At 42.6% G+C, this 21806-nt stretch overlaps 1 protein-coding gene across 5 annotated transcripts in view; it reads left to right on the top strand.

Moving 5' to 3' along the window:
• LOC147624310 (phosphatidylinositol-3-phosphatase myotubularin-1-like) overlaps positions 1–11543 on the top strand; it is a 42066-nt gene extending 30523 nt beyond the window's left edge. For all 5 annotated transcript variants that reach the window (XM_086819295.1, XM_086819294.1, XM_086819296.1 and 2 more), the window contains 6 exons: positions 713–797; positions 9743–9976; positions 10073–10132; positions 10239–10303; positions 10494–10806; positions 10954–11543. In XM_086819295.1, the coding sequence (XP_086675421.1) occupies positions 713–797; positions 9743–9976; positions 10073–10132; positions 10239–10303; positions 10494–10806; positions 10954–11493 (1297 nt within the window). In that variant the 3' untranslated portion in view covers positions 11494–11543. The remainder of the gene's footprint in view (positions 1–712; positions 798–9742; positions 9977–10072; positions 10133–10238; positions 10304–10493; positions 10807–10953) is intronic.
• The last annotated feature ends 10263 nt before the right edge of the window (positions 11544–21806 follow it).

Genomic DNA, 21806 nt, shown 5'->3' with positions numbered 1-21806 from the left:
CAATGGCTCCTCCAATAACCGGGAGAAGAGGAAGGTATTCGTTCTTGAGGCCGGGGAAGTAGACTGTCACGGAAAAGCCTGAATTGCCAGCCAGTGGGTCGGATGCAGGGTCGAAGCCGTGCTGCCACCTTGCAAAGAAGGCCTGGGCCGTATGCAGTGCAAGAGGGCTCAACTGCATGACTCTATCTGACGCTGCTGGCGAGTCAAACTCAACCTGATGGCACAGGCAGAGAGAGGGAGCGCAGGTGGACAGAGGGGGCAAGAAGGGGTGCAGGGGGGAAGGCGGGACGCAGTTGGGAAGAGGGGGCTAGAGGGGCGCAGGCAGAAGGAGGGGACACAGGCGGATGGGGGCAACAGAGGGAGCTGGGGCAGTGAGAGGGGGCGCAGGTGGGAGCAGTGTGGAAGGAGGAGAGGGGGCGAAGGTGGGTGCAGCACAGTTCGATGTGTGTGTGGGTGTGGGGGGGGGGGTGCTCACAGCTCCAAGCTCGCGCAGGTATGATCGCATTCATCAAATTCTTACATTGAAAACAGCTACGAGTGTGCTATAGTTCCTGCTCTTAAGAACATGCCAATTTAGTAGTGACAAACTGATTAAAGTAATTGAAAGAAGCTTTGGTTATAATTCTACTTTTTTGTGCAGCTTTCCCGGAAGGGGTTCATACTTTTTTTTTGAAATCTAGAAGTGGTTTGACTTTGAGCTTATTGGTTTCAGTGATGGCTGGGACAGAACGACTCAGATTGTTGCTTTGGCAGAGCTTATGCTTGATCCGTATTACCGTACTTTTCGTGGCTTCCAGGTTTGCTAGCTGATCTCTCTCTCTCTCTCTCTCTCTCTCTCTCTCTCTCTCTCTCTCTCTCAGCATTTTCTTTCCATGGTCTGACTCTAAGTCTCATGGTTTACATGTACTAGTTTGGTCTCATAGACCCTTTCAGTCTTTTGTAGACGTTAATCTCTCTCTCTCTCTCTCTCTCTCTCTCTCATGGTTTCTGCATTTCTAGGGTTTTTTGTAGGTGCAGGGTTTTGGGTTTCTGCATCTCTGTCCCTCTATGGTATGACAGGCAATAAACATAGATCACACCAGAACTTGTACAACAATCCTACATGTGCAACAATTCAAGGAGGTTCTTCTGAGAGAGAGTATGTTACAGTGAACGCTCAGGTTTACAAGGCAGCATTACGTCCATGCAATTCCAAAGCAGATGCCAAATGAACAAAAACTTGGGATCATGCTTGGGAGTTTTTTTTGTTCTATAAATGATATTTAGAGGGGCTGAAGCATGACATGCTTAAACATGTGCTCTTAAGTTATTTAAATTGTAGGTTAGGGTTAGGGATTGCACAGGTGCACCCGGCTTTTATTTGGAAAAGATGCAGAAAGCTAATTTTTGCAAAACCCCCAAATTTTTGTGATTGCAGGAGCTTGAAGGTGATGATTTCTACCTGCAGGTACAGGTGATGTGGTGGAGTTGCACAGGTGAGACGAGCTGCTAATGTGAGAGTGCAGGTACAGCAGAAGTACGTGCAGGTACAACATCAGTAGAGTGGCGGCGGCGGCGGCGGCGGTGCTCAGGGGCAGCAGTGTATGGAGGAGGCTGTCAGCAGCAGCAGCAACAGGGTGGCGACGGCGCAAAGGGGCAGCAGCGGTAGTGGCATGGCGCTGCAGAGGCAGCACACAGATAGCTGCTGCTCAGGCAGTGGTGCACAGGCGGCTGCTGCAGAGAGTAGCACAGGTCAGCACAGAATAGCGGAGACAGGCCAGTGCAGGTAGAGGTGGATGTACGGTGCTGCGGCAGGAGCAGAAGGCGGTGAACAGAAACCCCTAAAGATGATCTGATACCAATTGTAGGTTAGGGTTAGAGTTTGCATGGGTGCACCTAAGCTAAGGTGGATGGAAGATATCCTAAAATCAGAGGAACCCTAAGGATGATCTGATACCAATTGTAGGTTAGGGTTAGGGTTTGCACGGGTGCACCTAAGCTAAGGTGGATGGAAGATATCCATGTATAGAGAGAGAGAGAGAGAGAGAGAGAGAGAGAGGAGAGAGAGAGAGTATTGCATGACTTAATGATACACGAACAGAGGTTCACACACACGAGGGTACACACACACACGAGACCCTGGATCTCAACAGAAATGGTAAGGGGAAGAAGCACCAATCGGGATTAAATGTTTTAGTGAACTGTGCAATGAGACTTTCACGAGGATTGGCAGGACAATTGAGTAAAACACACCCATCTTTAAAGGGGGATAAAGGAAATCAGCTCAATAGAAAGGGTGAAAGAGGAAAAGCTCACTTTCTCCTACATTCTTTCTACTGTAGATGAAGTGGCTGATTTTGTGGATTCTTTTGGAGGGACTGGCCCGGAGGTGTACAAGTCCCGTACATGGTCTTGGTCAGGTGTGCATTGTCCTGCACATGAAGCAGTACCAATTTGTACTGTAAGTTTCCCTTTGGAATGATCTCAAGTGTTATGAGTATTTGGTTTGCAACCAGATGCCAGGCATCTGTCTAGAAGCATGTAGGTTGCATGTAGAAGGGGGTCAGCCCTTAGGGCTACCCCAGGAAAGGGATGGAATCTCTTTCACTTGGGCATGGGGTAGGCCTTAGGCAGCAGGCCACCCAAGAGGGATCAAGATGGCCCATGGGCTTGCCCACCAGCCAAGAGAGGCTAGGGCATGCTGTCGGCCAGCTCTATGGCTGCTTGGACAGCAAGGCGGCCAGTTTAGGAGGCCTGGGCAGCCCAGTCGCCCAGCCACAAGGTTTGGCCGGGTGCCTCCTCCTCTCTCTCCTCCTTTTTCCCACATCCCGATAGTAGATGCTCTTCCTGACAACCCTTATGAAGGGTTACGACCGCAGCCGAGTTCGACACTTGAGTTGCAGATGCGAGCATTGGAGATTCGATTGATGGAAGACCATGCGGCAACATCCCGTGCTGCCTCGCAAGAAGACGCCAAGTGACACGCGGAGCACGAAAGATTTCTTGCGGCCTTAGACGCAAGAGCTACACGAGTTGCTTCTTGGAGTCATCCTCTTGAGAGGATGAACTTCAGTAAGTCTAATATGGTAAATTCAACCCCACGACCCTTTATTCCTGGTTGCATGCTGTGAGAAAAAAATGACTCTGATAGAGTGATCTTGGCTAGTTGGTATTTAGAAGGTGAGGCCATTCCATGGTGGACCTAGTGGGCTCACGTCCACACCAGATTAGATATGGCAACTTATGTCTCTGGCGAGTTTGTTCGATATCTTAAGCGGTGGTTTCTACCGCCCCATTACCTTGAGCGACTCGAAGATGAGTTCAGGGGGGCACATCAAAACACGCAACCAATCCTATAGTTTGTTAATAAAATTTCGAACTTATGTTGGCATTTTTTGACAAGGACAAGAAAGGGCAGTTCCTTTATGGCCTTGACACGCAAATTCAGTGGAAAGTGCGCATGTTACGGCTAGCCACCTTCGAGGATGCACTCTCGCTTGCATAGAGTGCTGAAATGAAGTACAATGGCGGAAAGCCGAAGACTTCCCAGCCTTTGACTCCAAGACGGATATCTGCTTGGTGGGGGATAGGCCAAGCTGGACGGGTTGTTCCCTAGTATAGAGCACGGGAGCCTCTGGCTCCAGGAACTCGACTAATGCACCCAAGCTTACTCCAGACTAGAAAACTTAGGCAAGCAAGACCTGTGGGAAATTGAGTGCCGAAGAGATAGCTCAGAACAAGGAGGAGGGTAGGTGTTTCTTTTGTCACATAAAAGGACACACCTCTAAGGATTGTCCAAATAAGGCTACCACTCTGCAGACTACCACCCCAGCCTCCACGTCCTCCATGGTGAGCCCCGCTCCCACACAGACCCCAGGAACATTCCTAGTTTTTTCGACCCCAGTTCTTCGGTTGGTGCAATCGCCAAGAACCCGAAGATAAGCAAAAGGCGCCCAAGACCAGGAGTATGAGCGCACCGAACTGCTCAAGACCTTTGGCTACATAGGTGGCCAGAGAGTAGTCGTCTCACGGAGCAAGCTGCTCGGCGAGCCTGGTTCCTGATGACTTTGGTAGACAAGAAGGTTGAGGGATTTAGCACCGGCATGACGACGAGCATCAAGTTTGAAGCTCAAGGTGCCAAGCTAGTGATTAAGGGCATAGAGTTTGTGCGAGACTTTATGGTTTTCCCTCTTGTAGGAGCAGACATAATTCAATGGTTTCACAAGTTCCAGCCAGACGTTGATTGGGATAGGCACACTTTTCAGATCACCCGAAATGCGTCCAAGACTCCAAAGCCCCAATGACCATTAAGTGTGAATCAAGAAAGGCGCACAATGTGCGGGGATTTATATTGAGATTGGCCAGATGGTGGCCCGTGCTCTAGAGAAGTACCAAGCTCTCCATGAAAAGTTCTAGAGATTTTTCTTTAGGAAAATCTCCCTCCCCATCTCTCCCCGTCTAGACTGGAGGACCACAAGATAGATCTCCTCCTAGGCTCGGATTCCCCAAGCAAGTTTTTGTGCCGCCTGTCCAAGGCAATGGAATCAGAGTTGGACCGCCACTGTGTTGCAATTTGGCTTCATACGTCCTAGTGTGTCGCCATTTGCAGCCCCGATCTTGTTCGTCAAGAAAAAAGATGGTCCTTCCCGATTGTGTGTCGATTATCATGCACTCAATAAGCGGACTATCAAGAGTACGTTTTCGATGCCTCGAATAGATTACATTCTCTCGAGAGGTTGAATGAAGCCATGTTGTTCTTGAAATTGGATTTGAAGAGTGGGTACCACCAGGTTGGGATTGTTGAGGGGGACATCCCTAAGACAGTCTTTTGTACGGAACGGGCTCACTATGAATTTATGGTCATGCCTTTTGGCTTGAGGAACGCCCCAACAACATTCAACCGCATGATGATGCGGATATTCAGTGACGTGATTGGCAAGTTTGTTTCATATTTTTGGACGACATATTGGTATTTTCAGCTACGATTGAGCAGCATGACATCGATGTTGGGAAACTTTTGAAGTTGCTGGAAAGCAATGAGCTCTATGTCAATGAGAAAAAGTCGGGATTTTATTTGTTCGAGGTTCACTACCTTGGATACATAATCAGTGCTGAGGACATCCGACTTGATTTGGCCAAGGTGGATGAGATAGTCACCACAGACAGCATACAACATCCGATCCTTTGTGGGCATATGCCAAGCATATTTCACCCATATTGACATATTCTTTGACGTGGGCGATCTTACAGATCTGCTTAAGGGTATCAAGACTAGAAGGCAGCGGATCCACGAGCTTTGGAGGCATTCAAGAACCTCAAGTGGCTTTTTCATAACTCCTTGTCTAGCGCTTGCCTTGTGAGACGAGCCGTTTCAAGTAATTACCAATATCGTGATTTGGAGCTATGTTACAATAGAATGAGTAGCTTCCATGTCTCGTAAGTTACTGCCCGCAGAAAACAATTACTCGGTCTACGATCGAGAACTCCTAGCAGTAATTCAGGCCCTGAAACATTGGGAGCATTTTCTTCATGGCCGAGAATTTGAGGTTCGCACTGACCATCAAGCATTGTGCTGGATTTAGACATTGCCAAGTGCACAATGTAGTGACCGTCAGTACTGCTCGAGCCAAATTTTCTAGCAATTTGGTGGTATGATCGAGTACCTTTCAAGAAAGGCTAACCAAGTGATCGATGCTTTGAGTAGGAAGGAAACAATGACTTTGATTCGGAACACTAGACTTGACCTTGTTGGTACAGGACTAGATGACATGAAGCATACGTATGCGGATTCCGAGGAATTTAGTACACAGTGGGAACATGCATTGGATGCCACAAGACCATGCCACTTTTTGATACGAGATGACTGGCTGTTTGACAAAGGCTGACTTTGTGTCATGAAGTCGTTCAAGGCAGCTCTTCTCCATGACGCCCATGATGCCATACTAGTGGTCACTGGGACATGAATTTGACTTTGGAGAAGCTAGAGAGGCAATATTATTGGCTACGAATGAGGCGAGATGTGTTCACTCATGTGCAACATTGTGACGTTTGTCAGAAAGTGAAAGCTCCTCGTGGGAAGAAGATAGGGTTGTTACAGTCTTTACCCATTCCTGAAGGATATATTGATGGATTTTGTCACAAATCTGCCTCCTAGTCTGGGTAATAGATTTGGCAAATTTGTTATGCTTATTCCATGTAGGGTCAATGTGACCGTTGAAGATATTACCCATTTGTTTATTCGGCATTGGTATCCGATTGGTGGGATTCCTAGGACATAGTGTCATATCGAGATGCCAAGTTTACCGGTCATTTCTCGAGGGCATTGTTTGTTAATTTTGGTACTAAACTGAACTTTTCCGGTGCATTTCACACCCAACTAGTTGGCCTTCGACGTGCTGAAGTGTGATGTCTACGACCGGGAATCATATTTGCCTTTAGTTCAAGCAGTTTTGAATGATTCATTTTCTTTAGCTATTCGCAGGACTCCTTGTGAAGCAGCATTTGGAAGATCACTCCGGTCGCTATTGACCAGAACCTCGTCTTCAGTATTTGAAACGAATAGATTGATGGAGTCTTACCAAGAGATCTTGGAATCAATTAAAGATAGGTTGGCTAAAGTGCAAGAGGCCTACACTTGATAGTCCAATAAAGACCGAAGGGATGTGGATTTCTCAGAAAGAGATTGGGTTTATTTTTGAATTATGAAGCAACGAGGCAAGCGATGCCCAAAATTATTGTTCAGGATTTTCGGACCTTTTCCTATTCAGAGAAAGATCAACGAGGTTTCAATGAAGTTGAAGCTACCTCCGAGTTCGACTATGCACGATGTGTTCCATGTCAATTGGTTGAAACCATATGCATGTCCAATCCCTTTAGAAGTTAAAGACGAAGCAAAGCCAGACATAGTTGATGAAACTGAAGTGATGGTTCTCGAGCAGATCCTTTTGCGCCGCTTCAAGCACGGCTCTAGCCGAAGACAAAGACAGTTCCTCATGAAGTTTCAAGACCGAGGGACTCACGAAGCGGTTTGGCTTGACAAAGACTTCTTCGAAGACTATCCAGCTTTATTGATGGACTATCTAGAGGCTATGTAGCTTCGAGTTAAGTAGAAGGGGATGTCACGTGCATCCCACACTTGGATGCCATGTGGACATATCTGAACAGAAGGTGTAGGACATGGAGTGGAAATTGGGCCCCAGTCCAGGACGAATCAGCCAAGGCTCCACTCTAAGCGTCCAAGGTCAGGTGTACAAGTCCCATACATGGTCTTGGTCATGTGTCCTGAGTATTTGGTTTGCAACCAGGGCCTGCTCTCGGCCAGCACAATGGGGGCCTGGACAGCAAGGCGGCCAGCCTGTCGGCCAGTTTAGGAGGCTCGGGCAGCCGAGTGGCCAGGTTATTGGCTAGCCCATGGGCAGCCAGCCAGCATGGCTGGGCAGCCTGTGCAGGCTAAGACAGCCCCAAACAATGGTGGATCACTTTCTCTTCACCCACCGCTTGTACGGCTGCTGACCACTCTAGGAAGAGTGCTTCTGCACTTTTCCCTGTCTCCGATGCATCATGCGATGAGATAAAGTAAGACTGCCCTTTGGAATAGGCAATGACACCATGAATGGATCTGGACCGAGTGTTGCTCCAGCCATCTACAATAAGAGTGATGCCATTCCTGTCCCAAGAGGACCTAACAATCTCTGTTGCTGCAGCAACTAGCAACTGTGCCCTTCTCCTTCGTTAGTAAGGTGGTTCTCAATGCCTCTGATGATGGAGGAGTGTATCCATACTCTGCAATCTTGCGCACCATGTCCTTGAACTAGAAGGACCGAGCAGCCTGAAAGGCAATTGCATCATGGTAGAAGAAGCGCGCAACACTACCATCCACCTCCTCCTTCTTTGGGTCCCATCTACTCTGAAGTGTACTCTGCCTGGATCGAAGAGTACCCCTCACGCCCACTGCTGGTGGTGGTGCACCAAATGGACTTGCAGTGGGTCCAAAAAATGAAGGCATTCCACCATATGAAGACCTAGTGGTTCCAGAGGTTTGTCCTTAAGTGCCCACATATGTGGAAGGATCTACTCCCGTCCTTGCCCTCCGAGCCGATGAAGATGCCCGCGTTGCTTTGTCTCTCTGACGAAGCTCCTCTCGTGCTTCACTAGTGATGTTGGGACAGAATGCAATGTCTTGTCCATGCTGATGAAGCAGGTGTGCTCGAATACGAGTTGCACTACCTGACTTCGTAAGGAGACTATATTTGCATGTCCACTTTTTCGCGCCTCTTGTTTTGTAGGCACCCTCCGCCAGGACCTCATCCCACCAAGACCGCTCCATAGATTTAGACTTATTTGAGGTGGAATGATCCATGGAGGCCATGGGTGCAAAGACTGCAGAGGACCGAGGAACAAGGGTCATTGCAATGGACAATAAGGACAAGGTGCCAGGAGATTCTAAAAAAAGAAAGTACACAATAGAGCCGACAAAGTTCAGAGAAAAATAAAATTCTTTATTCATTCAACATTAGCAATAGTTACAACAGGTGACTTTCTACATGGGCTTTATTGTCTTGATCCTCATGACTGGTAGGTGCCTCAGCATCAACTAGGACCACAATAGGTTCTTCTACAAGCTGTAGGTTTCGCCATATGGGGGCTCATCTTCGAGTGTGTCTTGGGACCATTTGCAATAACAAGCAATCTTCATCATCCCAAAACCACATGGGAGGGCAGTGACATCGTCGAGCCCTCTTAGAGATTGCCTCTTGCAATGTCAGGCTCTCTCGAAGAGGCAAAGGGCATCGACAATGAGCTGTCTCGATGTATTGTCGCTTAGCCATGCATGAACGATAATCACAACGCCGCTCATAGAATGCCATTAGTGCAAACTATTGAATACAACACAATAAGAAGAGAGGGATTAATTGAAAAAGGACTTGTTCTACTACTAAAAAAGGTGCAATTTAATTAAGAAGCTTCCCATCTATTTTTAAATAGTAAATGATCATTAAAAAAAACAAGGTTCATTTACAAATTTAAAATAAAAAAAACACTTACTGATTAAAAGTTATTGATTGTGGAGGACCAAGTTGAGAAGTGCCTTGCTCCGACTTGAGCCTTGCTCCTTAAGGGGAGAAAGGGAGGGAAAGAGAGAGAAGGGGAGAGAGGACCGTGCTAGAGCTTTGGGACTTGTGTCACAGTCACAGGAAACAAGTGTTGTGTACAAGACAAGTACACTGTACAAAACAAGCTTCGTCCTAGAGATTATATGGTGTGGTGTTGAGACAAGTTGTTGAGACAAGTTGCAAGGAAGCAACGGGCAGAGGCGGTGATTGTTTTTTCTCAACGGGCAGCCAGCCAACGCTTATTTTTTTTTAAATTTAATGCCACGTGGGCAGCGCATAGCAAAGGTGTTGATCCATTGTTTTTTTAATTAAAATATGCCATGTAGGCGCACGACCAAGGTGGCCCGTTTAGCGCATAGCAAAGGCATTGATCCATCGTTTTTTAAAATTAAAATACGCCACGTAGGCAGCACGACCAAGTCTTACCCGTTTCTAGCCGTTTCGGTGAACTCGACGTGGGGAAACGGCGTTTCCCTCGTTTCCCCCGTTTCCTGTGACTATGAAAGAGACGTGACCTCTTTTTTTTTTTTTGGCATTTTAGTTGACTTGGCTTGGGTATACTGTTCAGTTCCTTGTATTATGGCTTCGTTAGTTGCATAGGCTTTGTAAAGATAGTTAAGAACTCATCTAATGGTCTTGCTGTCTTGTAGGTACTGATTGAGAAAGACTGGCTTGCCTTTGGGCATCCGTTTGCAGATCGATTGGGCATGCCTACATATAACAGCAGCAACAATCTTTTCTCATCAGAAAGCCCACGACAAAGTACAGGAAACATGGGTACGACCCCACCCATGCGAGTTACGCAGGGCTCTGCATTCACCTCTTCCTTAGCTAGTCACACCCCAGCAGCAGCTTCTAACAATTACTCCCCAATATTTTTGCAGGTATTGTTTGAACTTTGTCAAGCAAACTGCATCATAATACTGTGCATTCAGTGTATTGAAACATGGGAGATTGATGCCCTTACTTTCTTGTTACAGTGGGTAGATTGTGTGGCACAAATGTTGCGGTTGTACCCACGTGCATTTGAGTTCTCTTCGGTAATACTTCACACTGTATAATATTTCTCAGCTTTCCAAAAGAGTACACTTCATATTTTTAGTGCTTTGGAGGTACGAGAACGTGCTTATGAAGCCCTTTTTGCAGGTGTTTCTTGTGGAGATTATGGACTGCGTATTATCCTGCCGGTTTGGCAATTTTCTGTGTAACAGGTAATTTACCAAGTATTTTATGTACGTATGCATGCATGGATGTATGTATGTGTGTGCACACTTGTATGTATCTATTTACACACTGTAGAATCTCACGTGTGTCAAATGGTAGTGCATGTTGACATGCTGTAGTGAATCTCATTCAGGTAGCAACTGTTTTACTTATTCTATGGACTTCATGATGTTTCAGTGAGAAGGAGAGGTTTCAAGCTGGGATTGCAGATTCTTGTGGCTGCATGTGGGTGTATTTAGAAAAGCAGCGTTTTGCAAAAGGGAGGGAGCATGAGCACTTCAACATTTTCTATGACCGGGAACATCGAGATGGAGCGTTGCTTCCTCCTCCTGCAGCTCTTGCTCCAATGCTTTGGCCTAACTTTTTCTTGCGATGGGCCTGTCCATCTGAGACCAGTGCAGAAGGGAGCTTGTCTAGCAGTTGGGTGCAGGGTGGTGAGCTGGAAAATCAGTGCCGTGTTTTGGCGCAGTCGTATTCCGGGATAAAAAAGGTTTTCTTTCTCTTTTTGCGATTTGCAACATCATTCATTATGAATCCATCATTCAATCAACAGAGGATTTGGCTAGCAGTGGGGTTTCTGCTGCTCGGAATGATGAATTAACAGAATTTCTCTTTTTTTCTGCTTGTTGATGTGAAGGCCAAAGACACAGCTGAAACTAAGGTCCGGGAATTGACTTCAAGACTGAAGCTGATAAGTGAAGAATTGCGTGTAGAGAAACAAGCGTCCGTGTCAGCAGTTGCATCATCAGCTCGTCTTCGAAAGGAGAATGTTGTCATCAAGCGCGCCTTGCAAGCAATTGGGTGTAAAATCCGCTTTTCGGATTCTGATACTTTCCTCGATGCACAATCCTCTGATGATGATCCTTGTGGACCAAATGTGGTCTCTGGCGGAAAGGAGGAAAAGTTTAGTGTGACCGAAGCTACCTTGTCTTTGGCAAACCTAGAAGACCTTGCAGTGTCTGTTTCTGTTACGCCTGAGGCTGATTTGTCTGCAGATTTATTTAGAAGAACATGTGGAGATACTTGTGACTCGGAGAATGAGGAAGGCTGTAAATGGTCTGCAAATGGTTGTGTCCGCATGGGTAGTGCATTTTTGGGCTTGAGAGCCAATTTTGATGCACTGGAGCATCTCTCCATACTTGATTGCTATTTCAACATAGAGGAAGATGTCAAGTGAGACTCTTGTTCCCCACGTGGGGTCACTTGAAATAAATTAATCTTTATTTATGTGTCCGCCGTACACTGCACAACACCCCCCCAAAAAAAAGAAAAAAAAGAAAAAAAGAAAAAAAACACGTGCACGCACCCCCCAACCCTTGGAACATTATTATACTCATAGGTAGAGAACACTAATGCACAGGTTCATTTTTGGACCATGATTAATGAGGAGACAAGAAACAATGGCCTTAGGCCTAACACAAGTGGTTGACTAGCTGGCCTGGCTGATGCTCTGGCTGATGCTCTACCTTAAGGAGAGGCATAGTACCTGTAGAAAATCTTTATGTGCGGAGGAATTCATCTAGCTTGTATGGGTCCCAATCTTCATCCTCATATTGTTATTTGAATTTGCCAAGTGAGTGGGTAGTATATTACAGATTCTGTGCTCCGGTCTTTAGTTGTTCTATCACATGTGTCTGTTGTCTCACTAATGTGCCTCGTGAAGATTGACCAGCTGTCGGTGACGAAGGATGTTCACTTGATTGTTTATAGTAGCTGGTGGAGTCGCTGATTTCAACCATTGTTTGGTTGTCAATAGCTCCTCGTGCAACTTTCTGCGTTTGCTTTGTTCTTGCATGAGCTGCGTTTGGACCTTTTGCAGCTCCAACACTACCCTGGTAGCTTTTTCCAACTTGATGTCCTTTATCTGGATTTCTCTGTGCAGATCTACTAGTTGTTTCTTTACTACCTCTGTCAGCTCTTCCCGTTTTTCCAATGGTCATCTTCCTTGACAGCTTTCAAATCCTGTTGATTTTTTTTGCAGTTGGGAGGTCAGCTTGCAGTTTTCTTTTTTCAGACTGCGCAGCTGTTGTAACTTTTTGGTAGTGATGGTCTCCTGTTGGTCTCATAGCCTTTGGTCCTCTGTAGATGTTAACAAAACTCTCTCTCTCTCTCTCTCTCTCTCTCTCTCTCTCACACACACACACACACACACACACACACACACATTTGGGCAGTAAATTTAGGTATGCACAACACCGGTCATTTCCTTCTCGTTCCCTCTACAAAGTATCACTCACAAGAGGCCATCTTGCGTCTAGCATTAATTGTAATATGGCCGATCAAACCTCGTCACTCACGGATCAGGCAAGAGCATTTTCAAGAATTTGTTGTTGCATATACGTTAGCTTAAAACCATATGACCTATTGTGCCTCTGAAATTAGAGCAATAACACGGACTTGAAGACCAAGTTGAATTAGCTTGAGATAGCGTTTGAAGCTAAAAAGATATAATGTACTTACATGCACATGTACATCCGTAGAGGTCAACCTACATCTCTTAGCAATGCTTTAGATTTCACACATTCAAGCATTTGTGTCTACATACAAGAAGCTAGCTAAAAAGCATGTGGAATGTTCAAAATTATGTAGGCATGTGAGCCTTGAGCTGCAAACAATTTTTGCCTTTCATAACGAACATGCTCAAGCATCTCTGCCTGGATTTCAATCAATTTAAAACCATATTGCTATTTAAAAATCAAATGCGCCTCCTAACGCACTTCAACACTAACCTCAAGACCATAACAAGCTGACTAAAAATCGAGCTGAAAAACAATTGCGATAGAACTCAGCCTTCCCCCACATCAAGATAGAAAATGTAGCTATCTTCATTAAGCCAAAACAAAGGTAGGATACGAATGATTTTAAGGTGAAATGGACCAGCTAAAAATTGACCACGGAAAACTTGCAAACCATGGAACTGACCAAGCTAAAAAAAGAGATCTTCCAAGAAGAAGAAAATCGAGATGGAAATGAAACCAGAGGGAGCGGGTTGGCTCAAGCAAATACCTTCATTTTAGCGCAATAATAAACTTTTTGAACTATCCATTAGCATGAAACCATTTATTGGACATGACTAAACATATGCTGAATGACCACAGAGAAATCACCCCCATATTCATCAAATGAGATGCTCAAGAAGAGAATGTACATGTAATGACCAAGTAAGACATGCACTCTCAAAGACATCCCAAAGATGTAACGTTTTGTGTTGGAGTCTCATAATGAGTCCGCTCGCCTCTGACCCCGGCTCGAAAAACAAAAACAAACCCAAAGATGTAATAAATATTAATTGGAAATTAATTGATTGGTAGGTTTTGTGTATGTAGTTTTTGCATAATTTGGAGCCCATAGTTATCACAACATTGTGTTTTGAGCAATCCAACTTATTTTCATCCAAGATACATCCTTGAACACGTTTTTCCCTCTCCTATTTTATGTACTATGAACAATTTCTAACTTCTTTTCAAAATCTACCTGGAAAGTTTTAGCATAGCAATTCCATGAGAAAAAAAAAGGAAATGCCCTAATAAGGTCATGAGATGGAAATGTTTGTTGTGACTACTTGCATATGGTCTTCAATAGAACACCAACTGTATCAGTTGTAATTTTGGAATTTCTACGTTCCTCAACTTTAAAAGTCTCCTTTTTGCCAAAAAAAGAGAGAGTCTTTACTTTAACATGAATTTATTGTAAGAAAACACAATAGTAGAAGTAAGATCTTCACAATACAAAGCATTAAATTGCAAAAAAAGTGGAGAGGAAACAATTGCAAACTTTGAGTAGAAATTGATGGATGTCTGCCCAGTTGTGTGCTCCGAGTACGGAGCTTTGATGGCACGACTGAGACAAACTTTGGATGGAGCATGTGTTGCTTACAAGAGTTCTTGAACACAATGAACTCGATGTTGAACAAAGGTTGCCAAACTAGTAGTGTCACAAGGTCAACATGGACGTAGGTTGGCCAACCATGACTTGGTCAAAATGGCCAACCAACCACATCATCCAATTGGGACCATGATAGAAGTCTTGTAGAGATCCAACGCAACTCCCATGGCCATTTGAGATCGTCTAGGCCCTCAAATGGGCCCGCAACCTGAGAATAGTGTATTCTTGGTTTATTATTCAGCAAATCGTGCTAATATAATCACATAGCCCGCACAAGCATGCGTCTTACTTGGCAAAGTGCCAAGTCTATATAAGCTGTCTCCTAACCATCTCGCCTCATTGGGCCACCTTCCAATGTCTAAATTGGGAATTCCCAAGTGTTCGAGTGCTCACCACAAGCTACTTCTCATATAGGGGGCCTTACAAAATAGAGCACATCCATGACCTGTACTAACAACACGAGGGTGGAGCATTGAGAAAATGCTTTGTTGACTCTCCCCCTCAATGTCCACACATACATGAACTACATTCGACACCCAGTCGATGAAGATGGCACTCCAGTAAATCTCTCCTAAGAGCCTTTGTGAAAATATGTGCACAGTTCTCTGTCATTGGGCAGAAGACAAGCTCCATCTCTCCATCCATGATAAATTCACGCATATAATGATACTGTATCTTAATGTGCTTCATGTAGCATGAAACACTAAATTCTTAGCAATCATGCTATGCAAATCTGATTGCCGCACACACAACACCACTGTCGCTTCCTTATGAGCAACACCCATGTCTCCTAAAATCTTTCTTAACCATACTATTTCACATGAAACAAAGCATGGTGTCTTGTACTCAGCCTTTGTAGAAGAAAGTGCCATTGTAGGATCCTTGTTGATCCACGATGCAATTCCACATCCAATAAGAAAACAATAACCAGAAACATAATTTTTGCTATCACATTGAGCCACAAAATCTAGTTAGGAATTACCTGATATGTAAGTGATGCCATACTACCTTTGATGTACTCTAATACCTGCATCCTTGCCTTCAAGAGGTGCCTTCTAGTGATTCTCTTGGGGTTGATTTGAGAACTTGCTAAGGATACCAATTGCAAAGCTGATGTCAGGCCGTGTATTACACAGAAAGATCAAACTCCCCACCAACTTCCTGTATTTCTTCATATCTGCAGTAGAGAAGCATCTTCCCTAGAGAGGTTCACATCAACCTCCATGGGTACAACTTACACTCAACAATCCCATGCTTTCATAAATTCTCTTGTATACTTTTGTTGAGAATTGAAGATTCCATCTCACTCTCTTGCTAGACCTCAATCCCCAACATAAATTCTTAAGCCCCAGTTTTGTCATTTAAAACTCTGAACTCAACATCTCCTGTGTTTGATCTATCTTCTCTCTTCATGGTTTCTTGTCATAAGGTTGTCCACATATAGCATAATGATTATGTACCTGCCTTGCTGAGAGAAAATATACAAATTTGCATTCGACAAGCTTTTAGAAAGACCAATACTTACAAAGAAAGCATTTATCCCACTGGTACTATGCGATAGGGGATTGTTTCAGCCTGTATAATGCCTTTCAGAGTCTGCACACTTTGTATAATGAATCGAGTATCTCAAACTCGAGTGGTCGCACCACATAAATATCCTTGTTGAGATTGCCATTAAAAAATGTTGACTTAACATCCATTTACATTATCGATCACTTACCATGAGCAGCCAAGGCTAGTACTGCATGAATAGTGGTCAATCTAGTTGTGCAAGGAAAAAATGTCTCCTAAAATTCATACCCTTTGACCTGTGAAAAATCCTTCACCCACACGAGCCTTAACTTGTACTTATCCAATGTACTACCGCGGAGGACTTGTACTTGGCCTTCTAAACCCACTTGGTGCCAATAAATTTATGTTTTACAAAATGATCCACAAGATCCCAAGTGTGGTTTCTCATACTTGAGTCATACTTTGATCTGTAGCATGGCTTTCCCTCCAGTTTGGATTTGCTAATGTGTGGTTTCTCATACTTGAGTCATACTCTGACTGTAGTGTGGTCTCCCTCCATATTGGATGTGCTAGTTCTTCCTCCAAGCTGGCTGGCTCCTGTACTTTCATTATCTCAGCCACCATCAAGGCCATCCTGACAATGTGCGTGGAGGCCCTCTTCTGTTTCTCTATTCTCTGGGATTTGCAAACAACTACTAAATCTTCTGTGATTGATGGTAGAGCTTTTCCATCCAAAAGCTACTTCACTCCTTCATGATATGCCCCCTTTCTGTGGTGTGTTAAAAACCACTCCATAGGTAACATGGTTCACCTACCCGACCTACCATAAGGTAACATGGTTCACCTACCCGACCTACCATAAGGTGCTTTGCCCCGTGTTACCCTCTCGAACATGCACTCATCTTGTGTAAGACAATATGCTCGAATATGTAAAGGAGCCTTACCTCATGCTTAATGTCATATAGGAAAAGTCTATGGACTTCGTAGTTGCTTAAGACTATTAATAGAGGCCTATCCATTTTTAAGTTTGGAGGGCCTAGTATGAAAACTAGTTACTTATTTATAAGTCATTTTTGACAATAAGCAACAGAAAATCATTCCCTTGTAATAGTTTACTTGTGAGATCTCCTCTTCCCTCTTCTTGCTTGCGTGTATATACCATTGAATCTTGCTTGCTTGATATATGCATGCTAGATAGGTTTGGTTATAGGTTGTCTTTCTTCATTAGCTTCCCCTTTATTCCCCAACTTTTGTGAGAGAGAACCATCATGAGAACCATCGTGAAGGACCATCTCTTGTTGCCTCCATCTAGGATTAGAGGGCTCTCCCTCCATTCCAGTGTGACATTGAGTGAGGACTTGATGGAGGAGCTAGTGCACCTTAGGAAAGTTGTAGTTTGCGGCTCTAAGGCAAGACCTGATGGAGTAAGGATGCAACTGCTCTATTGACTAGCTAACGTGCTTACTACATAGGAAAGTTGCAGTTTACGGCTCTAAGGTAAGCTCCAATGGAGTAAGAACGCAAATGACGAGCTAACACACCCACATAGGAAAGTTGTAGTTTGCAGCTCTAAGGCAAGACCCAATGACACATGCTTTGGCAAGGCTAAAGTAAGCTCTTAACCTGAACATATCTCGAATTACTATCGAGCCTAGGGTTTAGCTCCGCCTATCCATCCATTCCAAGCTATTGGGATTCCCCAATATTCTCTGGTGTGTTGATTAGGAGGTCACACTCTGGCAAACATGTAGTTTTGGAGTCATTGGATTTTAATTTAAAGTTTATTTACATTAGGACATTCTAGCTTCGTCTATTAGAAGGGAAAAACCTTGGTTCATTGTTGGTGATTTGCATGAAATTGGAGCCCAAGAGGCTTAGATTTCATTCCTTCTTAGAGCCAAGGAATAGCTTAGCAATTGTGACTAGGAGTGAAATCCACTCCACAAACATAAGCATTGAGGTCCATTAGGGTGGATTAGAATAGAATAGTCAAATGTGTCCAAAAATTTTCATGGTCTTTTGATGCACTCTTTGAATTGGTACTTTACGAATTGGTAAAAAAACAATAAAAAAGATCTATTGGAGTGGATTAGAGTGTGATAGTGAATTGTATTCATGCATTCTTTGAATTGATAGCTTAGAGAAGCATACAAATACATAAAAAAATAAAAAAAAGGTACTTAATTACTTGCATAACAGCCATTAACTACTAGGACTAGGATCATTAGTCACACCCCATCAAGTCCAAAAAATCTCAAAAACCACTAAAAACTAGGCCAAACTAGCTCTCTCATGTTGCAAATGTGAGTCCATAGTCCTGCATAAAAAGACGACGTGAGCTTATAGATGTGAGAGTGGATATGTAAGTCGTGAGTCTGGACATGTGAGCCTAGAGAGGTGAGTCTAGAGGTAGGCAACATTGTACCGACCAATTATTACTACCTTTTTAAGACTCCAACGGACATATCTACTTATGTCCTTGGAATATTTCCCATCATACAATCTATAATAGCTACAAATTCCAAGGAAAATTTTTGTTATTCATAATTATTAGAAAAGTAAAGTATAATTACTATCCAATAAGTGCACACCAATCCTTTTGTAGGTCTAGTTCTTAACTTTTCATGTGCCAACAAGTAGGGTTATTTCATAAAAGAAAACTACCTAAATCATGTTCATATAAACAGACATGAGGGTGCACATGTGAGCCTATATAGATACATGAGCTTGTAGATCTGAGTCTAGAGATGTGAGCTAGAAAAGTGAACTTGAATAGATACGTGGACTTGTAGATCTGAGTCTAGAGATGTGAACTTGGACAGGTGGGCCTCCATAGGTGAGGTTGTAGACGTGAGTCTAGAAACGTGAACTTGGACACGTGAGCCTGTACACATGAGCCTACAGAATGAACCTACATACATGAGCCTGCAAATGCGAGTCTGTCTCAACGGGATCTTAAAATACCTGATTGAAGAATAGTATAAAATTCAAATAATACAAAGAATATGACCATTCAATTAAATACAAATTGACTTAAGTATGCATGAAATAAATTTGCACAAAAGAGATAGAGTAGAATGTACCACACAAGACAAGATTGGGTGCAATCTCCCCCCTCAAGCGTGTAGCTCCCACTTCCACGTCTTTATATTTAGAGAATTGTATTCCATAAAAATAGCCCAAGGATCTAATAATAGTTGTGTGTACAATTTGGGCTTGCTTTTCCCACTTTTGGGTTTTATTTTACATATTATTAACCATATCAAAGTTCCTAAGGTTTGTAAATATCAAAACCTTTGCCCAAATATAAATGCTAATGGGCCTTTACACATAAAATGAATTTGTCCACACTCGCACATATAATAACATTGTGCACATTCACACATTTAATAACCTTGTGCACATTCGCATATTCCATTAAGTCGATTTCTACACACATTAAATTAAACATATTTTTTTACGATCATTATGTATCAAAATATGATAAAATATATACCTATAGCAGTCCTCCCGTTTGAGGAAGCAACTGTCCTCAGTTGTGTAGAAGAAAATGCTACAACAACAACATTATGCTCGTAGCTATTGATGTCATAATCTGCAAAGTAAACTCAGAGGTCCGAACATGGCTTAGAGGTTGATTAGGCATGGCTTAGAGGTTCTTATAGACATGGAATACCACAAACAGACTCAGAGGTTCATTGTCCAATCATGGCTCAGAGGCACAAGGGCATGGCTCAGAGGCTCGAGTGAACATGGACTGCAATACCAAAACTTGTGCGAGCGACACCTAAATTGGTGATCCTCGCACTCATCATCAAATCACAAATAATATACACAAAATAACATAGCAACATGAAATGCCTATAGATGACATAAAATTCTAATACATGATTAACAAAATGATCTTCATCTTCATGTTCACTGCTTAATCCACTATCCATATGACACCTCAATCGGTATCCTCATAGTGTGACACCTCATTCGGTACCCTCACACATCTAATGCCATACGACACCTCAATCGGTATCCTCATATGGTGTGGGTACCTATACTCACATAGACGCAATCCATGTTAGTTAAATAATTAATTGAACACATAAATTAATCCCAATGTCGTTATGAGATATAGGCAACCATAAAATCAAAATACATGTACCAACATGCACGGCACACACGGATATAATTCCTAGTAAACAAGAGTTAATTCTCATATCATTCCCTCTTGTTGGGGTTTCAACTTTCTTCAGTTGCGTAAATCCATGAGAGGATGTCTTCATGATTAGTGTGGAAGACTAGATCAACACATAATGCATATGTAATGAACCAATCAAATGAATGTATGTGAAACAAGTCTAAGTGTCCCATACCACATAGGCGCATTCCACATACACACATAGGATGGTAAAAGATAGAAGAAATAAATGTGTTTGGAGTAAGTATATGAAACGAATATGATGTTCCATACCACTAGATTACTTCCACATATCACTCCTTTAGAATAGAAGTTTGAAACGGAGTAGCCAGTTCCCTCTGAAACTTAAATTTCGACACAAATTTTCTTTATCTTAAAAATTTATTTAAGTTACTAAATTTGAACTAATCTTAATGTTCAATTTATTAGGTTCTTACGTTGTAAAAATATTATAGAAGTTTTTAAAGAAATATAGTACAAAGGTAAAAAGTGTACAAAAGAAGTAAATATATACATACCTCCATCTTGCAAAAAAAAAATTTAACACTCCAAAGAGATGTGAATTGTTATGGTTTCTTATGGATAGGGAATATAAAGTTAAATATAATTCATAAGAAACTTAACATGATAAGAGTAAAAGATAAATTGATTATGTATATAAGGATAGGAAATACTAACCTTGAGTTGATTGAGAGGGTTTGAGATTGTAAATAAAGAATAGATAAAATTGATTTTTCAATACATCAAAAGTTTAAGCACAAATATAAATATGAATGACTAGTAAACAATTCTAACAATCTTGATTAAGTAAACAAGCCTAGATGATGAAAAGATTAATTTGCATTTGAAGTTGAAATAAACTTGAATAATAAATATAAAATTTGGTTGCTCGGGCTCTTGCCCCTTGAACACTCGAGTGACTCCTCCTCCTCGGGTGGTGGATCACCCGAGATAGGAGGATCCATACGAGACCCCTCCGCTGTTCCAGCGCTCGACTCATCGCGGTGGTCATGGGGGATGCCTAATTCGTGGCTCTTGCCCGATGGTACGTGGCCCTTGCCCGACCATGATAATTGGCTAATTGTTGTAAGGGGAAATCGGCTCCACCCACTTGAGTGGGCCCCGGGTGTGTACGAAAAAAAAATTAAAAAATTTAGTAATCATAAGGTTTAGTCAAGCGTAAGAAGGTCGTACCTTACATATATTCGATTGTGCAATGATGTTCTACATTGAGAAAACCTCATTAGAAATTAGAGAGAAAAATGAGAAAGCAATGCAAATGGATTGAAATATAATTATTCTTCTGAACCTAACTAAGGTTATATTAAATTATGACATTATAAGAAATAAAACTTGTAGTAATATGGTTTGAAATTCTACGCATAAATATTTAAGCATGATCACTATTGTAAGGATAGAAATCACTATTGTAAGGATAGAAATGAGAAGCTTACTTGCAAAGTACTTGAATCACTATCTAAAAGATAAAACTTTCATAGAAATATTGAAGGAATTATTTACTAAGGTATAGAGGGTAGCAAGTTACTTGCAAGTGTCGAATAGCTTTGCTACAAAATACATCATTAAAAGGACACAAATATCACAAGCATATGTGATGTTTTAATTTGGTGTGATGATTAAAATTATTGAAAATGGAGAAACTTGGGGACTGCAAAATATGAGTTAGAAGAAAACGAATTGACAACTAACAATTTTTATTTTATGCAAGCAATCAAATTACACAAGGTGAATACTTAATTTGTAAATCATCGGACACTTCAATTGTTAATTTATAAAATTTAGAAAGTGTAGTTATTACTTAGCTTTCACCTGCAATTCGTAAGAAGTTGAATGCTCGTATGTCGAAGAATAAGTGGAAAGAATAATATTTGTTGATGTCG

This window comes from Cibotium barometz, chromosome 25 (genome assembly GCF_041138505.1).
Source record: "Cibotium barometz isolate CiBa-2024 chromosome 25, ASM4113850v1, whole genome shotgun sequence".
Lineage (NCBI taxonomy): Eukaryota > Viridiplantae > Streptophyta > Polypodiopsida > Cyatheales > Cibotiaceae > Cibotium > Cibotium barometz.
The sequence above is the reverse complement of the archived record's forward strand: the minus strand, read 5'-3'. Positions and strand labels throughout refer to the sequence as shown.